Source organism: Athene noctua, chromosome 3 (genome assembly GCF_965140245.1).
Source record: "Athene noctua chromosome 3, bAthNoc1.hap1.1, whole genome shotgun sequence".
NCBI classification, from domain to species: Eukaryota; Metazoa; Chordata; class Aves; order Strigiformes; family Strigidae; genus Athene; species Athene noctua.
Window position 1 is genome coordinate 8,602,800 of NC_134039.1, and position 19,817 is coordinate 8,622,616.

Consider the following 19,817-nt stretch of genomic DNA (forward strand, 5'->3'; position numbering starts at 1 on the left):
ACCCTCTTGTTCCTGCTCTGCTGTCACAGCCTGAATCATGGATGCCCAGCTATCTATCAGACTTACGCTGTAAACTCAGTCAGGGAACAGGTGTTTAAAGAATGTAGAACTGAATTGCTCCAGTGTTAGGAGCAGAAAGAGAGCCGGGGGGGGGGGATATCACAAGCCACTCTAAGGAAATTTTACGAGCTTGGCAGAATTCAGCTATTATCCAGACCAGTTCCTGGGTAGCTGCACGCTTATGATGCCTGTGTTTCTGCTAGGCTTTTCTGTCCACATTCTCTTTTCACCTGTTGCAGAATATGACATCTTTAACAACTATTTTTGCTAATGCTGGGATGGCGTGAAACTGTTGAGACCAAGAGTGTATTTCCTTCAGAAACAGTGAGATGACCTAACAGTTCATTGCAGAAGAAAAGAGGGAGTTGCTGCTCCTGTTTCCTTGCTTCCCTGCTCTGTTCTCAATTTTGTGCTCCCACTTTTTAGGCTAACTTCAGTTTCCAGCAGACTCCTTGCTGATCGATTTTAGCTTGCCAAAGTGATAGCAAACTAATCTGGCAAAATGAACTGGACAGATTTCTGCCATGTTAGATCTGAACTGACCTGTGGAATAATCTGGTGAGAGGGAGTTAGGAGAAAAAGGCAACCACTTTTTCAGCAGTAGGTAGCTGTTCGTTTAAGCTGAAATTATGACGTGATGGTTTAAATCATGGACAATGACTGCGCTCTAAATTATGATGGCAAAAACTGAAGATGGACGAAGCCATTCCACTTACAAAATCAGTATTCATTTATTCATATAATGAAAGAAGAGTGTCTGGATTGTTTTGCTCTCCTTGAAGCTGCTGAATAATTTCAGTCAGGACTGGGTGCTGGTGTGGTCTTATGTGTTAAGTGAAGCAGTCACAACTCCTCACAGGACTAAGCCAGACCAGGCCAGATGCCTTGAGAACTGCATGGTTCTGTGCTGGACATGCAGCAAGTGGCTGCATGGATCTCACAGACCTCTTTTAGCTCTGATTTCTGTGATAGCTGAAGCTTTGAGTATTTGATCAACCTGTCATCTGGGCGCATGTGCCAAATGAGCACTGGGGCAGAAATCTGCATGAAACAGTGTAATACTGGTGCCAGCAGAGGCAGCTGACCACAAAATGAGGAGGAGAGGTGCTGAAGTTTTTGCTGTCCTTTGAGGCAGTATCACTGAAGTGCTATCGAGAGTTACTTTCAGATACCCTGGAAGTTATTGAAACAAGCAGTTTATTGACCTACGGAAGAATTTAGCAGATGTCTGAGTCTGTAATGTAGAACTTGGACTCATGGGAACTGGAGGATGTTGTTACAGTTAGGCATTAGTTTTAGCGCTACCCTCAGTGTCACGTTTTTCTGAACCTGGGCCTTAGTGAATAAAGTATGTTTGTGTCTGTATAACGTTGTCATTCTCAGGTGTCCTGAGACTGAAAGCTGTTAGTTTGACACGCCTTTCTGTGTAGGATTGTTACTGGCTGTTTCAGGTGTTGCCTGATACACTCTCTGGCATGTGATGGACTCATATTACTCTATGCAGCTGCTTTGATGTGATTGTGGGATTTCCCAGCCAAACTGTGAATCTAAACAATTTCTGTAAGATTCTTATCACTCTTACTCTGGGAAGCACCAGAACAAGTCCCAGCTCTGTTCCTGTTGCAGCCCTTAGTTCCAGTATGGAGGAGTACTTGTTGGATGGATTATTTTACATTTCTATGGCCTGAGGTGATAATGTGGGAAAACACAGCTGATAAGGACATTCAATTTATGCACTGAAAAACTGTATTAAATGCTGAGGGGTGGTGAAGAGCTGTGTAGCCTGGAGCTTCCCATTAGGCTGATGAGGAGGGATTGCTGCATGCCTACATTGTTGTACTTTAGTAGAAGCTCATCTTTACAAGGAATAACTCTACATGCCTTTGGGGCAGTAATTAAGAGGCATTCTAACTCTGTCTAGCCTTTAGACAAATGATGCAAGCACAGGAAAAGCCTTGCCCATTTTCTTCGTACCAGTCTGTATGTGTGTGAGGGTTAGGTGGAATACAGTTCCAGGCTACAGTTTCTCTGGTGGCAAAACTGGTTTAAGAAGTTCTGCCCTTATTCTTTCTCTGTTCTCTCTGCTATGCCAGTGCCGTGATTAATGTGGCCACAAAGTGGGACTAGTTCACCAATCCAATTTAAAATAGGCTGATTGGGAAAAACAAAAGAAAGCCAACAACAAAATCCAAAGGGGGGAGGGGGGGCTTATTTCTTAATTTTTGGTAATTAGAGTGGTGTGTGTCAGTCCTTTTGCCCCCTCCACTTCTTCCAGCAATTTAATTAGTACAGTTGCATACAGGAGTTGATTGAATATTGCAGGAGGAGGAATGACAAGCTGAGGAGAGGAGAACTTCTTCAGGATGCTTTGCTGATGAAGAGTTTGTTGCTTATAACTACACCCATGGTGACTGACTTAATTTATCTTCATTCCTTCTTTGGAACCAGTAAGAAGATTCCCAAAACCTGCAGGTTCTGTAACTATCCCTCCTCAGTCATGTACCTTGTGTGAAGTGTCTTAAACTGGCCATCAAAACCCAGCAGTTCTTAAATGGGGATAGAACTTCTGGTGTTTCTAGCTATGCATTTAGGTTATACAGTGGAAAAGGAGAGGAGTAAACACTAACCTTCTCAGCAAAAGGCCTTTTATGCAAGACAGGGGTTTGGTGTTTAGACCAGTTAGTAAATGAGACAACTGAGTTTTATGACCTCAGACAGATCGATCACCTGACTGCTCTTTCCCCACATGAGGTGCTTGATGGGCACATCCTGCCCAGCGAATGAAGCTTCAACTTCTTTGTCATCTCAGGAGAGGAAGGAGCTCAGGACTTGCACAATCAAATGATGAAAACGGGTATGTCGGGGAAGACCTGACGATGTGGTGGTGCTAACCACTTCAGTATTGTGCTTTCAGGGATCTGATTAATTTTTTTCAGAAGTACTGACTTAGCTTTCTTTGAGTCTTCATCTCAGAGTCCCCTTATTGTAGGGACTGCATGAGCTCAGTGAATCTTCCTGTGCAAGGTTAATACTGAGCAAATTCAAGCATGGAATAAATGATCAGAGTGAGGAAACCTTACAGCTGAATATAAAATTCTCTGGTATGTGTAACTGCTATGGGAACTTGAACCTGACTATTAAGCACTGAAGATTTGCATTAGTGGGAAAGAGATGTCTTCATAGGATAGCCAGTAAAATGCATTATGGTTTTCTGTGGTCTCTTTCATGGGAAATGATCCCAGTATGATGGTCACAGTCAAGTATTAAGTCATTTTATTGTCTTCTGAATACAGTTTTCTGGATTCAGTGTAGAAGTTAGGAATAAAAATACAGGTTGTTCAAAAAAAAGCTTTGGAAGGGGCTTGATCAGAGTGAACTTCATTGTTATTAATATATCATTTAAAGTGTTGTCTCCAGCTCCTAATTAAAAATGAACTTGCTGCTCTTGCGATTGTCCACTGCTGTTGGGGATACTTCCCACAGGGATTTGCCACAGTTGTGGTCCAGATAAATGGTAAAAACAAGACACCATGCTGCATTATTTGCTCAGTATGTTTAGTTTTTAGATAACAACAAAAACTGAAGACCAGTGAAGAGCAAACAACAAAGCTTGGGGAATGAGGGTGGAGGTTCCCGAGAAGGGGTGGAATGAATAGGGAGATGGTTATTGCAGATTTTTTTATTGATTTTTGGGGACCGCCTCAGCTCTGGTAGTGGAATTAACAGTGAAAGTAGGAGCTGAAACAGAGAGGGAAGAGGGAAGGATTGAGCCTTTAAAAGAGTTTGGGCGCTAAACATCATCACTGTACTTATATAATAAGTTGTATACCAAGACAAAGCTCAGAAAGGGGGGAGAAGGACTTATAGGAGAGATAGAGGCCAAAGTCTAAACTTTATAAACAAGTTTCCTGAAAAGGAGATTTTAAGGTTGAAAGTAAGAATGCTAAGTAATCAAGAAAGATGCAATATTGATGATCGCCAGAAGTCAAGGAAGATAGGAAGGGATGAAGGGAACCCAGGCCAGAGAAGGAAAGGTCACGTACTGCATTTTCTCTTGCCTTGCAAAAGCTGGGCTGGTAAGTTGGGAAGCTAGCACAATCTTCTCACCAAGGCTTTGGTGAAAAAAAGATGGCTTGTGATAAAGGGAAAGTCTAATAAAGATAGCATTGCTGCTTTTGCCTGAAATGTCATTCTGGTAAGACTTGCTTGGTAGTTAGTTTTGCTTCATAGGCATAGAGAAACATTGACATTTGGTGGACAGGTGAGGTGTCCTTAAATTCCCTCTTGTGTCTCAATTTATTTGTCATGCTGTCTGATGCACACAGTTCATTATGTTTACGTTGATTGTAATAAACCATTAAGCTAACTGCTTAGCAAATTCGGGAGAAAGCCATGTCCCAGGAGCTATCATTAAGTGACACAAATTGATTGAAATGATAGTTGAGATGGCTTCCTTGACCTTGCTTTGATTAACCTTTCACTGGATACAGCTGGATAGTTGCTTCTGTAGTTTTCTTATCTTTGCTGCACTTCACAGGTAGGTGCATAGGTTTGCTTTGGGTACAGAAAAGGTATTGCTACCAAAGAAAGGGGATACTTTCATGCAGTTTCCCATGGGAAACTGCATTTTGCAGAAATCACTGAGTTCTTTGCTTTCATCCATCACAGAAGAGAGGCTTTTGGTGGTTCTAAGTTCTTTGGCAACAGGTGTGTGAGAAAGGGTAAGGCTTGAAGAGATGCTTTATCTGCCTGTTGTACAGGCAGTAATACACCAATGCTAGCAGAAAGCCAGCGCAAAGCTTTGAGGTAGGACTGGAAAATGCTTTCTATGACTGTGGGAATTTCCTTGATTTTTTTCCCCTTCCTTACAGGCAGACACTTCTTTCCTCTTACATTGAAAGGCACATAGGTGGAGAATGGAGAATCAAAAAGCCTCTTTATTCACTTCTCTTATCCACACCTTCCTGGATAACTACTGAATGCAAAATTTTGCAATTTATTGTAAGACGAAGTGGGAGCTAAATTGATGCCTTTGGAAATGTACCTGTTAGGAGTGAGGGTGAATAACTTGAAAGAGTATCTCTACTCCTTTTTTCATGCCACACTTCCAGGGGGAAGGCTACTGGGGAGGATAAAGAGCTTTTGGGTGCTGCGCTGCAGTTGGTATGTTGGCTAGAGGTTCGTGAAACCCAATGCGCGGTTTCGACAGAGGAGGCACAACTGTTGGCAGGTTCTGGTGACCATGGCAGGCCTCAGCGGGAGTTATTCTAAGAACACAACATATGATCAGATCACTGAGGGACACTTTACATGGCTCTAAAAAATGAACCATCTGACAGTTTATGACAGCTCTGCCTGTTCCAGCCAAGGGAGGAGGGCTAGTCTTTGCTGACACTGCAGCCAGGGTTGTGAAACAAAGAAAGTGCTTTCCAGAGGCTGCGAACCTACAGGCTTCCAGCTGCATAATACCTGCTTACATCTAACTTCTGTTAAGAAAAAACAAAAGACATTTAGGACTTGCAGTTTTGATTCATGGTAATTTAATACCTTCTTGCTGCAGTTTACTGGGCTCGGCAATTTGCATAGTTCTATATTTAGTAATCCCTGTGATGCTAATGTCTTTGTAGAACGATCTGGGGTTTTTTGCTACCAGTATCTTTATTAGCTTAATATACCCTGTCACCTGTCTGTTTTTCCCTGGCTTTGTGGGGACACACTTCTGGAAGAAGACTGTATGAGAGGTGATGGCAAGTGGGAAGTGAATTTTTAAAACTGGAAAATTTGAGGATCCCCATTTGAATGCTCTCTCTAGAGAATTTCCATGGCATCTTCTAAAATGTGCAATTTGCACAAGAATTTCCCTTCCCTCTTGTCTTCTCTACCCAAGCACATGGCCTGAGAGAGCTTTGCAATTTTTGCTGATGTTGTCAAACAGCTAAACACACACTTAGGGAAACACCTCCCACTTTCCCAGCCTTGAATACAGCTTATTGCCTCTCCTCCCCACTTCCTAGTCTCAGCTTCCCTTGTTTTATTCTCTTTAACACTCAGGACCTCCTAATTCTTTGATGAGGTGCTGGGTGGTGCAGGCGGTTGGAGTCACTGTGTAAGGGTTTCTTTGTGCCAGTCCTCGCAGAAGAAACCAGAGGGTTTTTTTCCTCTGGTACTCCTTTCTTCTTGATGCTCCTCTGTTCCTACATGGGTTCTTGATGGGCTGCAGGCCTTTCAGTGTTATCCCTGCTCTGACATGGGTCCTCCATGGGCTGCAGTTGCCCCAAAGTGTACTTGGAGCACCCCTTTCCAAGAGTACTTTTCCAGCCATGTTCCCAACAATGTGCCCCACCACATGTCTCCTTTTCTCCTTCCTTTTCTCCAAATGTGTCTTTTTACATATCTCACATTTCTCCTTCTGTGCATCCTCATGTCTCCTTTTTGCAGTTCCTTTTGTGTGTTTCCTGCCCCTAATGCCTATTGCCCTTTCCAAAATGCTTGAGCAAAGGTAGCTTGTGCTCCTCTGACTGGCTGAGGTTTTGAATGGTGGTTGTTTTCATCCATTTTGGAGATGGCTGGAATCAACTGTGACCGGCACAGGGCTGTTCATGGCATCCTCTCACACAGATTATCCCTGCAGCCCTCTACTGCTGAAGCAGAATGGTGCTCTGTCAGATTGCTCAGTCTGTATAGTTCCTTGACTTTCATGGAAACACAACAAAGCTAAATTTGCTCCATAACATTTATTATATCTAGCTGAGAATCCATAGTTTTGCAAGGATGACCCATATTTGAGCCAGTGTCTGGAGAGTTTCCACATGTTCAGATTGTTACTATAGCCCAATATGTACCCTTTAAAAGTTTGCCTGAAGTTCTCCACATCCACTTCTTCTCAAGGCTAGTTTCTCTTCTCTCTTCCATTAACTCGTTCCCCTTGTCCCTCAGAGGCTCCTCTTGGTATATATAAATTTTCCTTCTTGTTTCTTTATAAATAATGGGATTTGAGCACCTTGTTTTGTTCTGCACGTTTCCTACTTCTGACGTGTGTCAAACTGTCCTTCTGAAATTTCATATATGCTGGCATCTGTGTGAGAAAAATCACTTCAGTTGTTTCTTACCTTTCAACTTAGATCCATGTCCAACAGATGGAGGCTTTGAAAAGCCATAAATATTATTCTTGGCACTAGAAAAAGGTGCTGTGGGTGTGTGTTGCTGGTAATTGGTCTCGGCTTTGTAAAATGGTTACACTGGTTGGAAAAGCAGCCAGGTGGAAGGTAACATAACAGCATCTGTTCACATCCAACTCTCCTGGGCATGTCACCGTGCTAATGCTGAAACTGTGGGAACCAAAGAGGTCAGCGGCCACATGCTGGGCATTGTGTTTCTGGCACAGGAATAGTTTCTAATTTGTGTATAGAGGAGCTGGAGCTGTTTTCTTTTCTCAGCTACAGACCTGATTCTTCTCCCAGGGGAATAAGGAGAGCTTCTGTAATGACACCATTAGGAAAAGCTTGATCTGTAAATGTAAAATGCTTTCCCATCCCTATGTGTGCTTTGGTTATGTTTCATGGACACAGCCTAAATGCAGTCACGGACATTTACATTTTTCTGTTTCAGAAACGGATGGAATTAGAAGCTTTGCCAGCCCTTCCTTAAAGGGCTGGGTGGTCGATCTCTAACACAGAGTCTCTCCTTGCATTCTTTTTTTTTCAGGGTTGAATTAAACAAGGGTTTGAAAAAAAACAAGTGTCAACTTTTTAAATGGAATATTAAACTACTGGAATAAATATCACATCTATTTTCACTGCTTGCTTTTTTGAAGTCCTGATGTACAGGTTCTCTATTCAGCCCATAAATTTTCCATAGAAAACACTGTGTTTTCATAATTTTGTTACAAACAAACTTAACAAGAGCTGTGGCTTTGCTTCCCAGTTTATTCCTACTTCATTCCTCAAACACTTGCAGCCATATAAGCTGTCTCACAGCCTTGCACTTCCCACTTCCAACTTCTTATCAAGGTACTGTATCGCTACTAGTGTGGTCACCACAAATATATGATTTTGCAGAGCCTGCTCTTTCTGTCATGTTTTCTGCCTTGAAGCAGCCTAGAGTTCAGATGTATAGCTGCTGCTTTTCTGTTCCTGCTCTTTATTCCTCCATCTCCAGGAAGAGAATAAAATATGTGTATCTGCTTAGATTTGATACATGGGAGCCAGTGTATGGCACCTGCATAGGCTGCCTCATGTCTTGGCATCCACTCTCAAACAGTTCTGTGATGCTAGCTGGGACTTGGGTCTAAGCTTGCTTCTCCTGTAGCTCAATCTTCTCTGCTTCTCTTCCTGATTTTCAAATCCTGGACCCAAGTCTTCTGCAGTTTCCTGCTCTCATTCCAAGCAATTTCAAATTCTGTGCTAGTGACCCTGTAGCTTCATGTTTCGTTAGCCATTTCATTCATGTAGCTGTTAATACCATTACCCTCATCTATCACCATGACCATCTTTTCTTTGCATCCCCTCACTGGCCTCTCCTGACATGTCGAACATAAAACTACTTGTTTTCATTTCCCTTGGCCCTGTGTCATCTCTCAAAAATCAAGGTGTAAAACCTAACTGGTTTCAGTGCCTGCAATGTGTGCTTGTTCTATAACTGGACAAGGATTCCTTCACCTCTCCCAGCCAGTGCCCCACCTTCACGTTATGGGAGCTTCCCATAATCTTCCACAAAGCTAAGTTTCCTTCTCTATATCTCTTCTGAAGAATGCTCCTTTTTTTTTGAATGCCTGCAAGAGCCTGAAAGCACTTTCAATTCACTGTATCATGTCACACTGATAAATTCTCTGTGGCTGTATCTGTATAATTCCCCACTGTTGTTTATTTTCTTGTACTTTTCACAGAATGACAGACATGTTTAGGTTGGAAGGGATCTCTTCAGATTGTCTAGTCTGCCGCTACTGCTCAAGCAGTGTCAGCTACAGCAGGTTGCCCAGGATTGTGTACAGTCCAGTTGTCTCCAAGGATGGAGACTCTACAGCCTCTCTGGGCAGCCTGTGCCAGTGTTTGACCACCATTACAGTAAAAAAGTTGAGCTTTTTCTCTTTTTTTTTTTTTTTTTTTTTTTTCTTGTTTTCAGATGGCATTTAATTTTTTTAGTTTGTGCTTGTTGTTTCTTGTCCTATCACTGGGCACTATTGAGAGGAGGCTGGCTCCCTCTCATTGCCTCCTGTCAGGTATTTATATGCATTGACAAAAACTCCCTCTGAGTCTTCTCCAGGCTGAACAGTCCCAGCTCTCTCATATGAAAGATTCTCCAGTCCCTTAATCACTTTTGTACACTTTGTGCTGGACTCACTGCAGTACATCCACATCTCTCTTGTGCCACGGAGTCCTGAACTGGTCACAGTACTCCAGATGTTGCCCCAGCAACATCTACTGCTGAGTAGAGATGAAGAATCACCTCCCTTAGCCTGTTGGCAACAATCCTCCTAATGCAGCCTGGGATGCTTTTGGCCGCCTTTTCCACAAGGGTTCATTGTCAGCTTGTTGTCAGCCAGGACCCCATCCATTCAGCCACTTTTCAGTCCACCTCCTTGCCCGCTTATCTAACCCATACTTTGTCAGGTTGCCTGTGAGGATGCTATGGGAGACAGTCAAAAGCCTTACTAGAATCACAACATATACAGCTCTGTACTCATCCACCAAGCCAGTCACCTCCCAGTAGAAACTATCAGGTTGGTTAAGTATGTTTTCCCATTTGTAAATCTTTGTGGACTACTTCAAATCACTTTCTCATCCTTCATGTATCTGGAAACAGTTTCCAGGATTACATATTCCATTACCTCCACCACCACCATTGGGGTGAGGCTGACTGGTCTGTTATTTTCTTGATCTTTCTTCTTGCCTTTCTGAATGTTTTAGTGTTAGTGACTTTCCTTTTTCTTCTTTGTACTGGCAATCTTGATCCATGTTTACAGCTTCTACCCACTATGGTAATGTAATTATTTAGCAAAACATATGATTCTCCTTTTTATTGGTAATTTTAAGCTATACAGATGCAAGCTGGGAAATAGAATTTGTAGCCCAAAGTTCTGCTCCTAAAACTAAGGCCTCTACCATGTGAACTAATGAGTATCTCTCTAAGATAGACAATAGCGTGACAGAGTGTCATCCCAGTGCTGATGTTTATAGATAGTTAATTCCACCGTGCACCTTTTTCCTGGGTTCATAGCTTTCTAAACCTGCCTTTGCATTATTTCTCTGTTCCAGGCCGAAATGAGCTGATTGCCCGCTATATTAAGCTGAGAACAGGGAAAACACGCACAAGAAAACAGGTAAGTGTGACGTTTTCCCTGTATACATTAGCTTATTTGAACCACTAGACATGATGAGGGCTTATAAGAACAAATTCCTTGCTCTTCACTTGCTCTTCGTTTCTGGCTTTGCTGGAAAGAGGTTATTGTGCTGAGCTGGCTAATAAGAATGGTGGGAACATTCAGCTCAGGCATTTTACAGTAGGATTGTAGTGCTCATGTTACCCAACCACATCGTGACACCCAAATTTTTCTACTGGTAAATGGTGTGTGATTTTATGTGTTTGGCCTACTAATGAACGTTTCAGTGAATATCAGTGGTCCTCTGTATGAAGGTTCTTTGCTCAGCCTAGACAGATGGACAGCAATGGTGATTTTGAAAATGTCTGGCACGTGGGATATAAGAGGAATCTTTGTAATTTGGAAATGACCATTCAGTCCATGCTGGACAAAGCACTGAGCAACCTACACCTGCTTTGGGCAGGAGGTTGGTGGATGACAGCCAGAAGATTCTTCCAACCTAAATTATTCTATGATGCATTTCAGCCCACAATAGATATGGTGAAGTTCTCTGAGGGTCATTATATAGTGGCCATGGGTTTCCCTTCTTCCAAGAGGAGACCAAGATGGGGAGCAAAGAGATCAGATCTCTCAGTCCCTAGATTTAAGGGTGGGTTCTTTAGTTTTAGAGGAGGTCTCTGTCTCAATAAAGACATTTGAATTGGAAAAGGACTTAAATGATCTGTCTTTGCTGGTCCCTCAACTCATTTCATGACACTCAGGTTTTGTTCAGAAAAGCATTTCATTGCTACATCACCCCCCCTCCCCCAACCCTAAATAACTCCCTATTGCACAAGGTGCCTAAAGTATGTTTACTTCTGCAAGCAGCTACCAAGTACTCCTGGAATGAAGATGGATTTTGTCTTTTAATGCAGGTATCTAGTCACATCCAGGTCCTGGCAAGGCGGAAAGCTAGAGAGATCCAAGCCAAGCTCAAGGTATGATGGGTATCCTTTAACATATCACACAAGATCTCTGAGTCCGTTCCCTCATCCATTCCCTCTTTGAATAGCCTTAAAAAAGGGTGAGATTAGCCACTGAACTGTAGTAAGCTGAGGAGGAAAAGGTATTTCCCAGGAAGTGTTGTGCAAACACTTGTATTGTTGTAGCTCTGTGACATCTGGAGCAATTCTATTTAAAGAATAAAGAAACAATAACTTTAAATTTTGTGTGTCAGATTTCTACCTCCAGTTTACGCTGCTGTCATCCAAGTCTGAAAGACCCTTAGATTTGGGAGTATGTAAAGAGCGTTTACCTGAGAAGGAGGGGTTTATGGTTACAAATGCGGACCAGTAATCAGTCCCTGGTGTTGTGGTGGCCTTGGGAAAGGACAGCATTACAGTTAATGCAGTGTGAGTTCCACATCTACTAATGGTAGTGATGAGGAGTTGCCCGTGAGAAAGTGTTCTGAGTTGGCATAACCACTGAGAGGAAGCAGTAAAGCCAGCTGGCATCTTCTCAGGTAAAGTGGTGCCAGCTGAATAGACTTTGCCCCTTGATTAATTCAGACCCGATTTGAAGAGGCCTAGGCTAATGAGAAAGAAAATGGCTAACTACTTGCTTGAGCAAATCTGTGTTTTCCTTTCTATAGGAAGAGCTCTGAGATCACACTAATGAACTGATAGCTACTGACATTTATTTCCACTCTGATTTGAAGCAGGGAGATGGTTTATGTGCTCAGACTGAATTGCCAGAAATGACAAGAAGGTCAAGTTTATGGGTGACAATTGCACAAAAGGGTGTCCCCTGTTAGAATGTGAACCATCCAGAAAGGGCTTGCCAAGCAGGACGTGGGGTCTGGTCCGTATTGTGTATTACTGAGACAGCCAGAGAAGGAAAGTTCATGCTGACCTTCCTGATTTGGTATGGCAGTAAGTCATCCAGAGGGAAGTGTGTTTACTTCTCTGATCTTCCATTCTTCAGGTGATGATGAGGATCTTAACAGCCCCATCCAGCCCTGACTGTTGAGTGGCCAGACAGCTGTTAATATGTGCTGCTTCTTGGCTGTCTGGGCAACTCCTTGCTCTGGGCACCAGGAGAAGTGGACTGTCTGTGAATGAACTGCTGGCACTCAGTCTTGACCAGTGCTGAAGCGCATGCATCTCTCCTGCAAGCAGTGATTACCTCTGAGTCATGACTGCACCCCCCACATCCCATCCCCAGCTCCATTTTCTAAAGTGCTGTTGTGTCTGTCATTAGCCTGTTGTGTTTCCAGCTGCTCAGATAAAGAGAAGGAGCCACACATTACAACTATCTAATTCAGTGCTTCTAGGTAGGGCTGCATAAGCGTGAAACCTGCGGTGCTGTTAAGTGGTCAATTCAGGTGGAGGCCTGCTTGAGAGGCAAGTTCGAGCGAGTAGGAAACAACAACTGCCCGGGGTGTTAAAAGATTTACTGCTGCTTATATCTGTAACCTTGATTCCGTTCCTTGCATGTCACAGCTCTGGGATTTGGCGTGATTGAAAAGCCAGTCAGCCGAGCCTGTTTCCACTTAGCACACAGGAGCTGGCCGGTTTTGTTCTCAGGGAACGAAGGTGTCTCGGGGAGCTCCATGGAGCCATTGGTTGTTCTCCTTTAACACCACGCCAGGCCATGCTGTGAGCTCTGCCCAGCTGCCTGCAGTGAACCATTCCCAAGGACCAGGCTGTTCCTTTGTGCCTGCAGAGGCAAGTCTGTAGCACTGATTCAACTCATTTACTTCTTTGCTTTCACTAGTCATTTTCATAGGGCAAGGAAATGAAATCATAAAAGCTGCTGCCCTTCTTCCAAGTTCCTGCTGATAGCTGTGTGTTCTATCACTGTTCATTTTCCATAGCGAGTATACGTTTCCATACTTATATCCTAGAGATCAGAGCAGCTACACGCTGACTTTTCAGAGCAGTTACTATAATACTATAGTCTTCACACAAACTGGCGTGTCTTCTCTAAGTGTGCACTGTGCATATAACAGATAGAGGTGGGAAAGTAGGGTAAAGCCTGAGAAAAATCTGTTTCCAGAAGTCAGTAGTTTTCCATGTTCTGGGTGGCTAATAGATATCACCTGTACTAAGGAAAAAGAGGGAAATTGTGGTGGTGGTTGTTGTTGATATTATTATTAAGATGATGTGTTTTCAGAATAAGAAAATACAAATAGTTGCAAATGTTTGGTAAAAGTTTTTCTCCTTTTTCTCTTCTCTTCTCTTCTCTTCTCTTCTCTTCTCTTCTCTTCTCTTCTCTTCTCTTCTCTTCTCTTCTCTTCTCTTCTCTTCTCTTCTCTTCTCTTCTCTTCTCTTCTCTTCTCTTCTCTTCTCTTCTCTTCTCTCCTCTCCTCTCCTCTCCTCTCCTCTCCTCTCCTCTCCTCTCCTCTCCTCTCCTCTCCTCTCCTCTCCTCTCCTCTCCTCTCCTCTCCTCTCCTCTCCTCTCCTCTCCTCTCCTCTCCTCTCCTCTCCTCTCCTCTCCTCTCCTCTCCTCTCCTCTCCTCTCCTCTCCTCTCCTCTCCTCTCCTCTCCTCTCCTCTCCTCTCCTCTCCTCTCCTCTCCTCTCCTCTCCTCTCCTCTCCTCTCCTCTCCTCTCCTCTCCTCTCCTCTTTTTTCTTCTGGAAACACAATACAAATGAATACAGAACTGTTAGCTGAAAGAGAAAAGAGATGTCTCTTACAAAAAGATTCTTTCTCCAGCAGTCTGTCAGGCATTTAAACAAAACAAAAACACAATAGGGGTTATTAGATAAAATATTTTCCCTTCTTAATTGTTCAATTATTTTACTTTAATACTTCTACAAACATATGCCTCTTCCCGGTAAACTCATGTATAAACTCAGGTAGACAAATTTTCCAGTGAATCCAGAAAATCCTTTTCTGCAGTGGCAACTGGGAAAGCATCTTTATTTATGTAATGAAAAAACAGAAGAGAATATTTACCCTTAAAAAACTGTAGGTAATCCTTATAGTATTCCCTAAAGCATCACTTAAACTGGATTCTGAAAGTTTTTGAGAATCTTAGGAACTTTCTCAGCAATTAAAATGTTTCCCTTCCATTCACTTGAATGATACTAGCAGGACTCACAGATACTGTAAAAAAGAAGATATGTAAGTTTTGTCCATTCCTACTAATCATTCCACTTACATGTTTATTCTTGAACTTTTGTTATTCCTCCTCTGACTGTTTTTGTGTTAGACACATCAGAATCCCTGAGTTTTGAACTTTAGAAAGCCTTAGAGAAAGCAGACGGGTTAGAGAGAATGGAGACCCAAGGGTGAGAACTTACTTCAGTTCAATGAATGCAAGTGGGAAGTGAGAAAGCCTGAAGAAGACAGCAAGAGCTTACCTCTTTCAGCAGTTTCTCCAAGCCATGAACTCATCTGTGGCATCACCATTATAATGTCACAGTTAAATGTGGAGTGTTTGAAGGATGAAGGCTAATTGTAGGAGATGTAGGAGGAAAGGCAGAATGTGGGGAAGTGCTGCTGTTTGTCTATTTATTCCTTGGAAGAAGAAATTAAGAATGTTGTTTGTTCTAAGTATACATCAGATCCCCTAGTTGTTGCACTGTCGTTGCCTGTAAAAATGTGTGCAATTCCACAGCCCTGTTAAAATACAAAAAGGAATGTCCTTGCATATGTGCCCTGGGAGATGATTAAGATTTCCTGTTTCCCCAGGGGTGGGAATAAAATGATCAACTTTACCTGAGACTAATGCAATCCCAAAGTGAGGTAGTCTTTTTGCACTGCCGGTGATGAATTTCCTTTGTGAGTTTGTTTCTAGAGGGCTTTTTGATAAGCAAGAGTCCTTCCTATTGAATATTCTTACCAGTGATTAAAACACAAGAATCAGTTAGGGTTGTACTTTCCATAACAAAACATTTCAGCTGTGCGGCTGAAAGCCTTCAGACAGAAAGGATAAATGCTTAGCAGTCTCTAAACCAGTGATCCCAGCATTTCAGAAAGGATGATTAATCACATCTGAAGCTATAGTAACGGGTGAAAGACTTACATGCTTTGAAGAGCTCTTAGGACAGTTATTGGCAAGTCTGCTGCCCAGTTTTTAGAGATGCTTGTTCTAAAAGAAGCTGATGAGAATCCTGGTTATGCAGCATTAGACCAGGCAACATCTTTATCATTATAATAATTCTGTTTTTTCTGTTTCTACTCTTGCCCATAGGATCAGGCAGCTAAAGATAAAGCCATGCAGAGTATGGCTACAATGTCATCTGCCCAGATTATCTCTGCAACTGCCTTCCATAGTAAAATGGCCTTGCCTGGTCTCCCACGACCAGCCTACCCTGCTGTTTCTGGGGTGAGTGAATCAGTGTCTTGGCCGAGTTGGGCTGAAAACACTTCAGTATTTGAAAGGGCATTGGGACCTGCTTAGGAAAATCCTGATAACATCAGAATGGGCCAAAAGGTGCTGTCTTTGTAGAACAAATCTGTCACGTGGCTTCAATAGTTTGGGTCTGATTCTTTAGTCACACTGATGTAAAACAATAGAGTTAGACTATATGGGTTTTTTAAATGACATAAGTGAGAGAACAATCAGATCCTTTGGGTTTTCAGCTGTCTGAAATACTTCCAGGTGTCTGTATCACTTTCTTAGTCCAGGATCTTGTTGAATTAAAACTGTTTGGGCCATCCTGACCCTTTCTCAAGTTTATAATTCCCAAAGCTCATACTGAGTGCTTAGATTACAAATTGATGGCCCTTATATATAAAATCTTTAATGGAGGAGGCCTGTCAGCATCCCCTAACCTTTGAGTTGGGCCTAGTAAGGTTTTGCTGAGCATCGATTTCTGCCAAAATACTCCCATGGAGCTCTTCTGGGGAAAATGGTCCCTCCAAGAGAGTGATGAGCATCATTAACGCTTTGGAGACTGAGGCACAAGGTGCATATGTAGCATTTAACATTAAAACCCACTTGGGTCAGCTGCTTGCATGTCAGTAGTAGTAGTGTTTAGAAAGAAAACAAAGGCCAGTCAGCACCTCCACAAAGATGAAACCAGGAAGGTAGAAAGAAGAGGTATAACTCTGTCACATCTTTAGAAGTCAGTGAGCTTGCAGTTTTATTTCCTCAGGAAGGAACAAGCCTTGCTTTTCATCTCTGTCCTAAAAGTGGTGACTTCTGCCTGTATGTTGTTCTCTTGCAGTTTTGGCAAGGAGCTTTGCCAGGACAAGCTGGATCTTCCCAAGAGTGAGTATTCCTTCATGTGATCATCCAAAGCACATGCTTCTGCTGCTTCCTCTATGCTGCCTGAGGAACATCATTAGCTGTTACAGGATTTACAAAATGCTAAGATAACGTAGTCTTAGCTCTCAGACAGATTCCCTGACTGCAGATCTGAGACTTAAGGCACGTGGTTGCAGACAAACTGAGAGTTATGGAAGAATCTTAAATAGATAAGACCCTATGTCTTCATATGGTACCTTCAACATGGATTACACCACTTTATTGTGTGCCACAACTCAAGCAGCCTAATATGGGTTATTTTAGGGAGCTACTGAACCTAGCAGCCTGATACAGGGGAGGCTGCTGCAGCTCCATGCTCCCAAATTCAACCAGTATCGAGGCTGAGTGTTTATCCTCAGTAGACACACACAACTATGCATATACACTGCACATACACACACATACGCATGGCTGGCCCCACAGAACAGCACAGACAGGTAACGCCCAGCACTCACACAGATACAGATGGCACCGACAGCCTCATCCTGTAGCCTCTCCCTCTGGCTGATGAGGGTGAAGTGTTTCAGTGGGAAATACACACGCACTGTGGATCCACCCGGTAGCTGCCCCAGGATCCTTTGTCTCCCTGTGTGCGGGCACCCAGGCAAGGGAGCCCCTGAGGCCACAGCCCCACTCCAGTTGCTGGTGCTGGCCTCTCAGTGACACACACATGCACATCACAAACACACACACTCTGAATCTCTCCAGTAACTGGGCTTAGATACAGTCCACCCAGTAACTGGATCTTTACTTTCCCCAGTTTGCCTCCCACAGGGATGATAGATAGATAGATAGATAGATAGATAGATAGATAGATAGAGATAGATATAGATAGAGATAGAGATAGATAGAGATAGATAGAGATAGATAGAGATAGATAGAGATAGATAGAGATAGAGATAGATAGATAGATAGATAGATAGAGATAGATAGATAGAGAGAGATAGATAGATAGATAGATAGAGATAGATAGAGATAGATAGATAGAGAGATAGATAGAGATAGATAGATAGAGAGATAGATAGAGATAGATAGATAGAGAGATAGATAGATAGATAGATAGATAGATAGATAGATAGATTCTCTCATATCATTCAGTCGATTTCCAGACTCCACAGTTTCTCAGTCATTTAGCCTGAACCTCTTGGTCCCTCTGAAAGCATTTTTACCCCTGGAGACATGCACAGATTGCTCCCAAACCATCTACTCGCTGCCTAGTCTGGTTTGATAATCACTAGTGATCACACCCTTGCTGCTAGCACTCCAGAAACAAACACACACGGAGAACTGAGAGCTCCTCATGCAGTGATTTAGAAATAGAATTTAGTGAGAAGATAGGACAGACTGTACTAACAAGGTGCAGGGTGTGGACAGACAACTGTACTGATGTTGTTACACGCAACTAGCACCTTTTATTGTCATATTCTCCCTAAACATCCCCATAATAAATCTTGTGCAATCCCAAAACGTTACAGAATGCAAGGGAGGAGCATGTCCCATACCACCTCTGCAGTACCCCCCCCCCCACGTTTGTAAGGTGCCTGGTCTGTGAGCCTCCCCAGCTGGCTCACTGGGCTGGTTTCACACCTGGACAATGGGCCTGATGGCCCTCCCGGGACAGCCTTGGGAGGGGCAGAAGCTCTGCTCCTCGGAGGCATTACTGCCCCAGGGTGATGGAGATGAGTCTTTGATGGGCTGATCCTTCACTAGTGATGGCCCTGGGTGTTTTTGTGTCAGAGTATTATTCAGGTTGCTCCACCTGCCATTGATCTTCTGTGCTCCTTTGTTTGTACGGAGACACTTTTTATCACATTTTTAACAGGAGCAATTTAAGGCAATTTTAAGGACAAGCAGCCGGAAGGTTGTATGTTCTTCACCCAAGCCATTGTTCCTGCCCTCTTGTGGTGCTATTGCTAATGTTTGTGGAGCAGATCAGGGAACAGATACTATTAAAACATTTTGTGAGAAAAAATGGCTAGTAAAAAATGGAAGCCATCCTAGGAGAAATAAAAAGGAGATTTTATGCCTTTAGCATGAAGGTGAACGAGGCAGATTCAATGTGAGAGGTTCTTTTAGAATCTTGAAGTATCTGCTGTCCCTGATGTCAGATGATTTTTCTTACAGTGGTGTTAAAATGGAGCCGAGCAGTCTTGAAAGCTAGGTTCAGTTGTGAGTGTTGAACATCTCTGAATCTGAGCCTAAAAGTTTGAGAGGCATTCAGCCCAGATGTATAGCCACTTGCATAAATTTACATCTATCCATGGTTGAAAGGAAAGGATAAACGAATGGGCACCAGTGTATTAACAGATAAGGATCTCTGATAAGGATCTCTGAATAACAAGACTGTGGGGAGAGCCTGCTGAACACCTACAGGGAAATTTTATTCAGTCCAGTCCTGACACCTTACTGGTTTTTTAAGCCTTCCTTCATGACCCTCTCTTGCCCACACAGAAAGATAATTTCCCAGAGACACTTATGACACTTTTTCCCCCAGGAGAAATATTTAATCTAATCTGCACAAACAGTTGGTCAAGAATCTATTTTGGTTTGATTTGGTTTTTTGTTAACCATGTCTCTTTGTGTACTTCTGTAGCGTGAAACCTTTTTCTCAACAGCCGTATGCTGTACAACCACCGCTGCCATTACCAGGTAGGTAAGGAAATGTACTTCCTTGCTTTGAAATTATTTTCCAACTTCAGAAATAGCCAACACTTTAAAAACTCTTAAATTAATTTAAAAAACTATTTTTACTTATTAAAACATTTCAGTGATCCCTAAATTATATTTTATATGATTTCTCCTTATTACCTGTTCCCATCCTTTTACTGAGAGAGCTGAAGCTTTTAATTTTAAATTTTGTTTTAGTATAAAAACCAATTTTTTTCTATTTTAAATTGGTTGTTTTGGGGTTTCTTTTCCTCCTGGCTTAGCAGAAAATAAAAGTTTATGTATCTCTACTGTTCTTTTGCCATGCTGCATGTACTAGAGCACTGTTTTCCATCATAACATGATTGTCTTTCCGATTTTTCATTAAGTGGAACAACAAATGTATTTCCTTCTCAGTTTCCCCATTTTGAGAGGTTAGTGGTCATATTAAGGGTGATACTTCATTCTGATACTAAAATAGTTTATTTCACTGCTCATTTAGGGCTCAATTTAGGTCCTCCTAAAGTTGCTGAATATGTTTTCTCTAGTGTTAAAA

The 19,817-nt window shown here is 42.5% G+C and overlaps 1 protein-coding gene across 1 annotated transcript in view; it reads left to right on the forward strand.

Annotated features, from left to right (window-relative positions):
• TEAD4 (TEA domain transcription factor 4) overlaps window positions 1-19,817 on the forward strand; it is a 46,388-nt gene that overhangs the window by 9,494 nt on the left and 17,077 nt on the right. Inside the window, exons 2-6 of the mRNA XM_074901902.1 lie at window positions 10,314-10,378; window positions 11,293-11,355; window positions 15,557-15,691; window positions 16,536-16,579; window positions 19,209-19,264. Of these exons, the coding sequence (XP_074758003.1) occupies window positions 10,314-10,378; window positions 11,293-11,355; window positions 15,557-15,691; window positions 16,536-16,579; window positions 19,209-19,264 (363 nt within the window). The remainder of the gene's footprint in view (window positions 1-10,313; window positions 10,379-11,292; window positions 11,356-15,556; window positions 15,692-16,535; window positions 16,580-19,208; window positions 19,265-19,817) is intronic.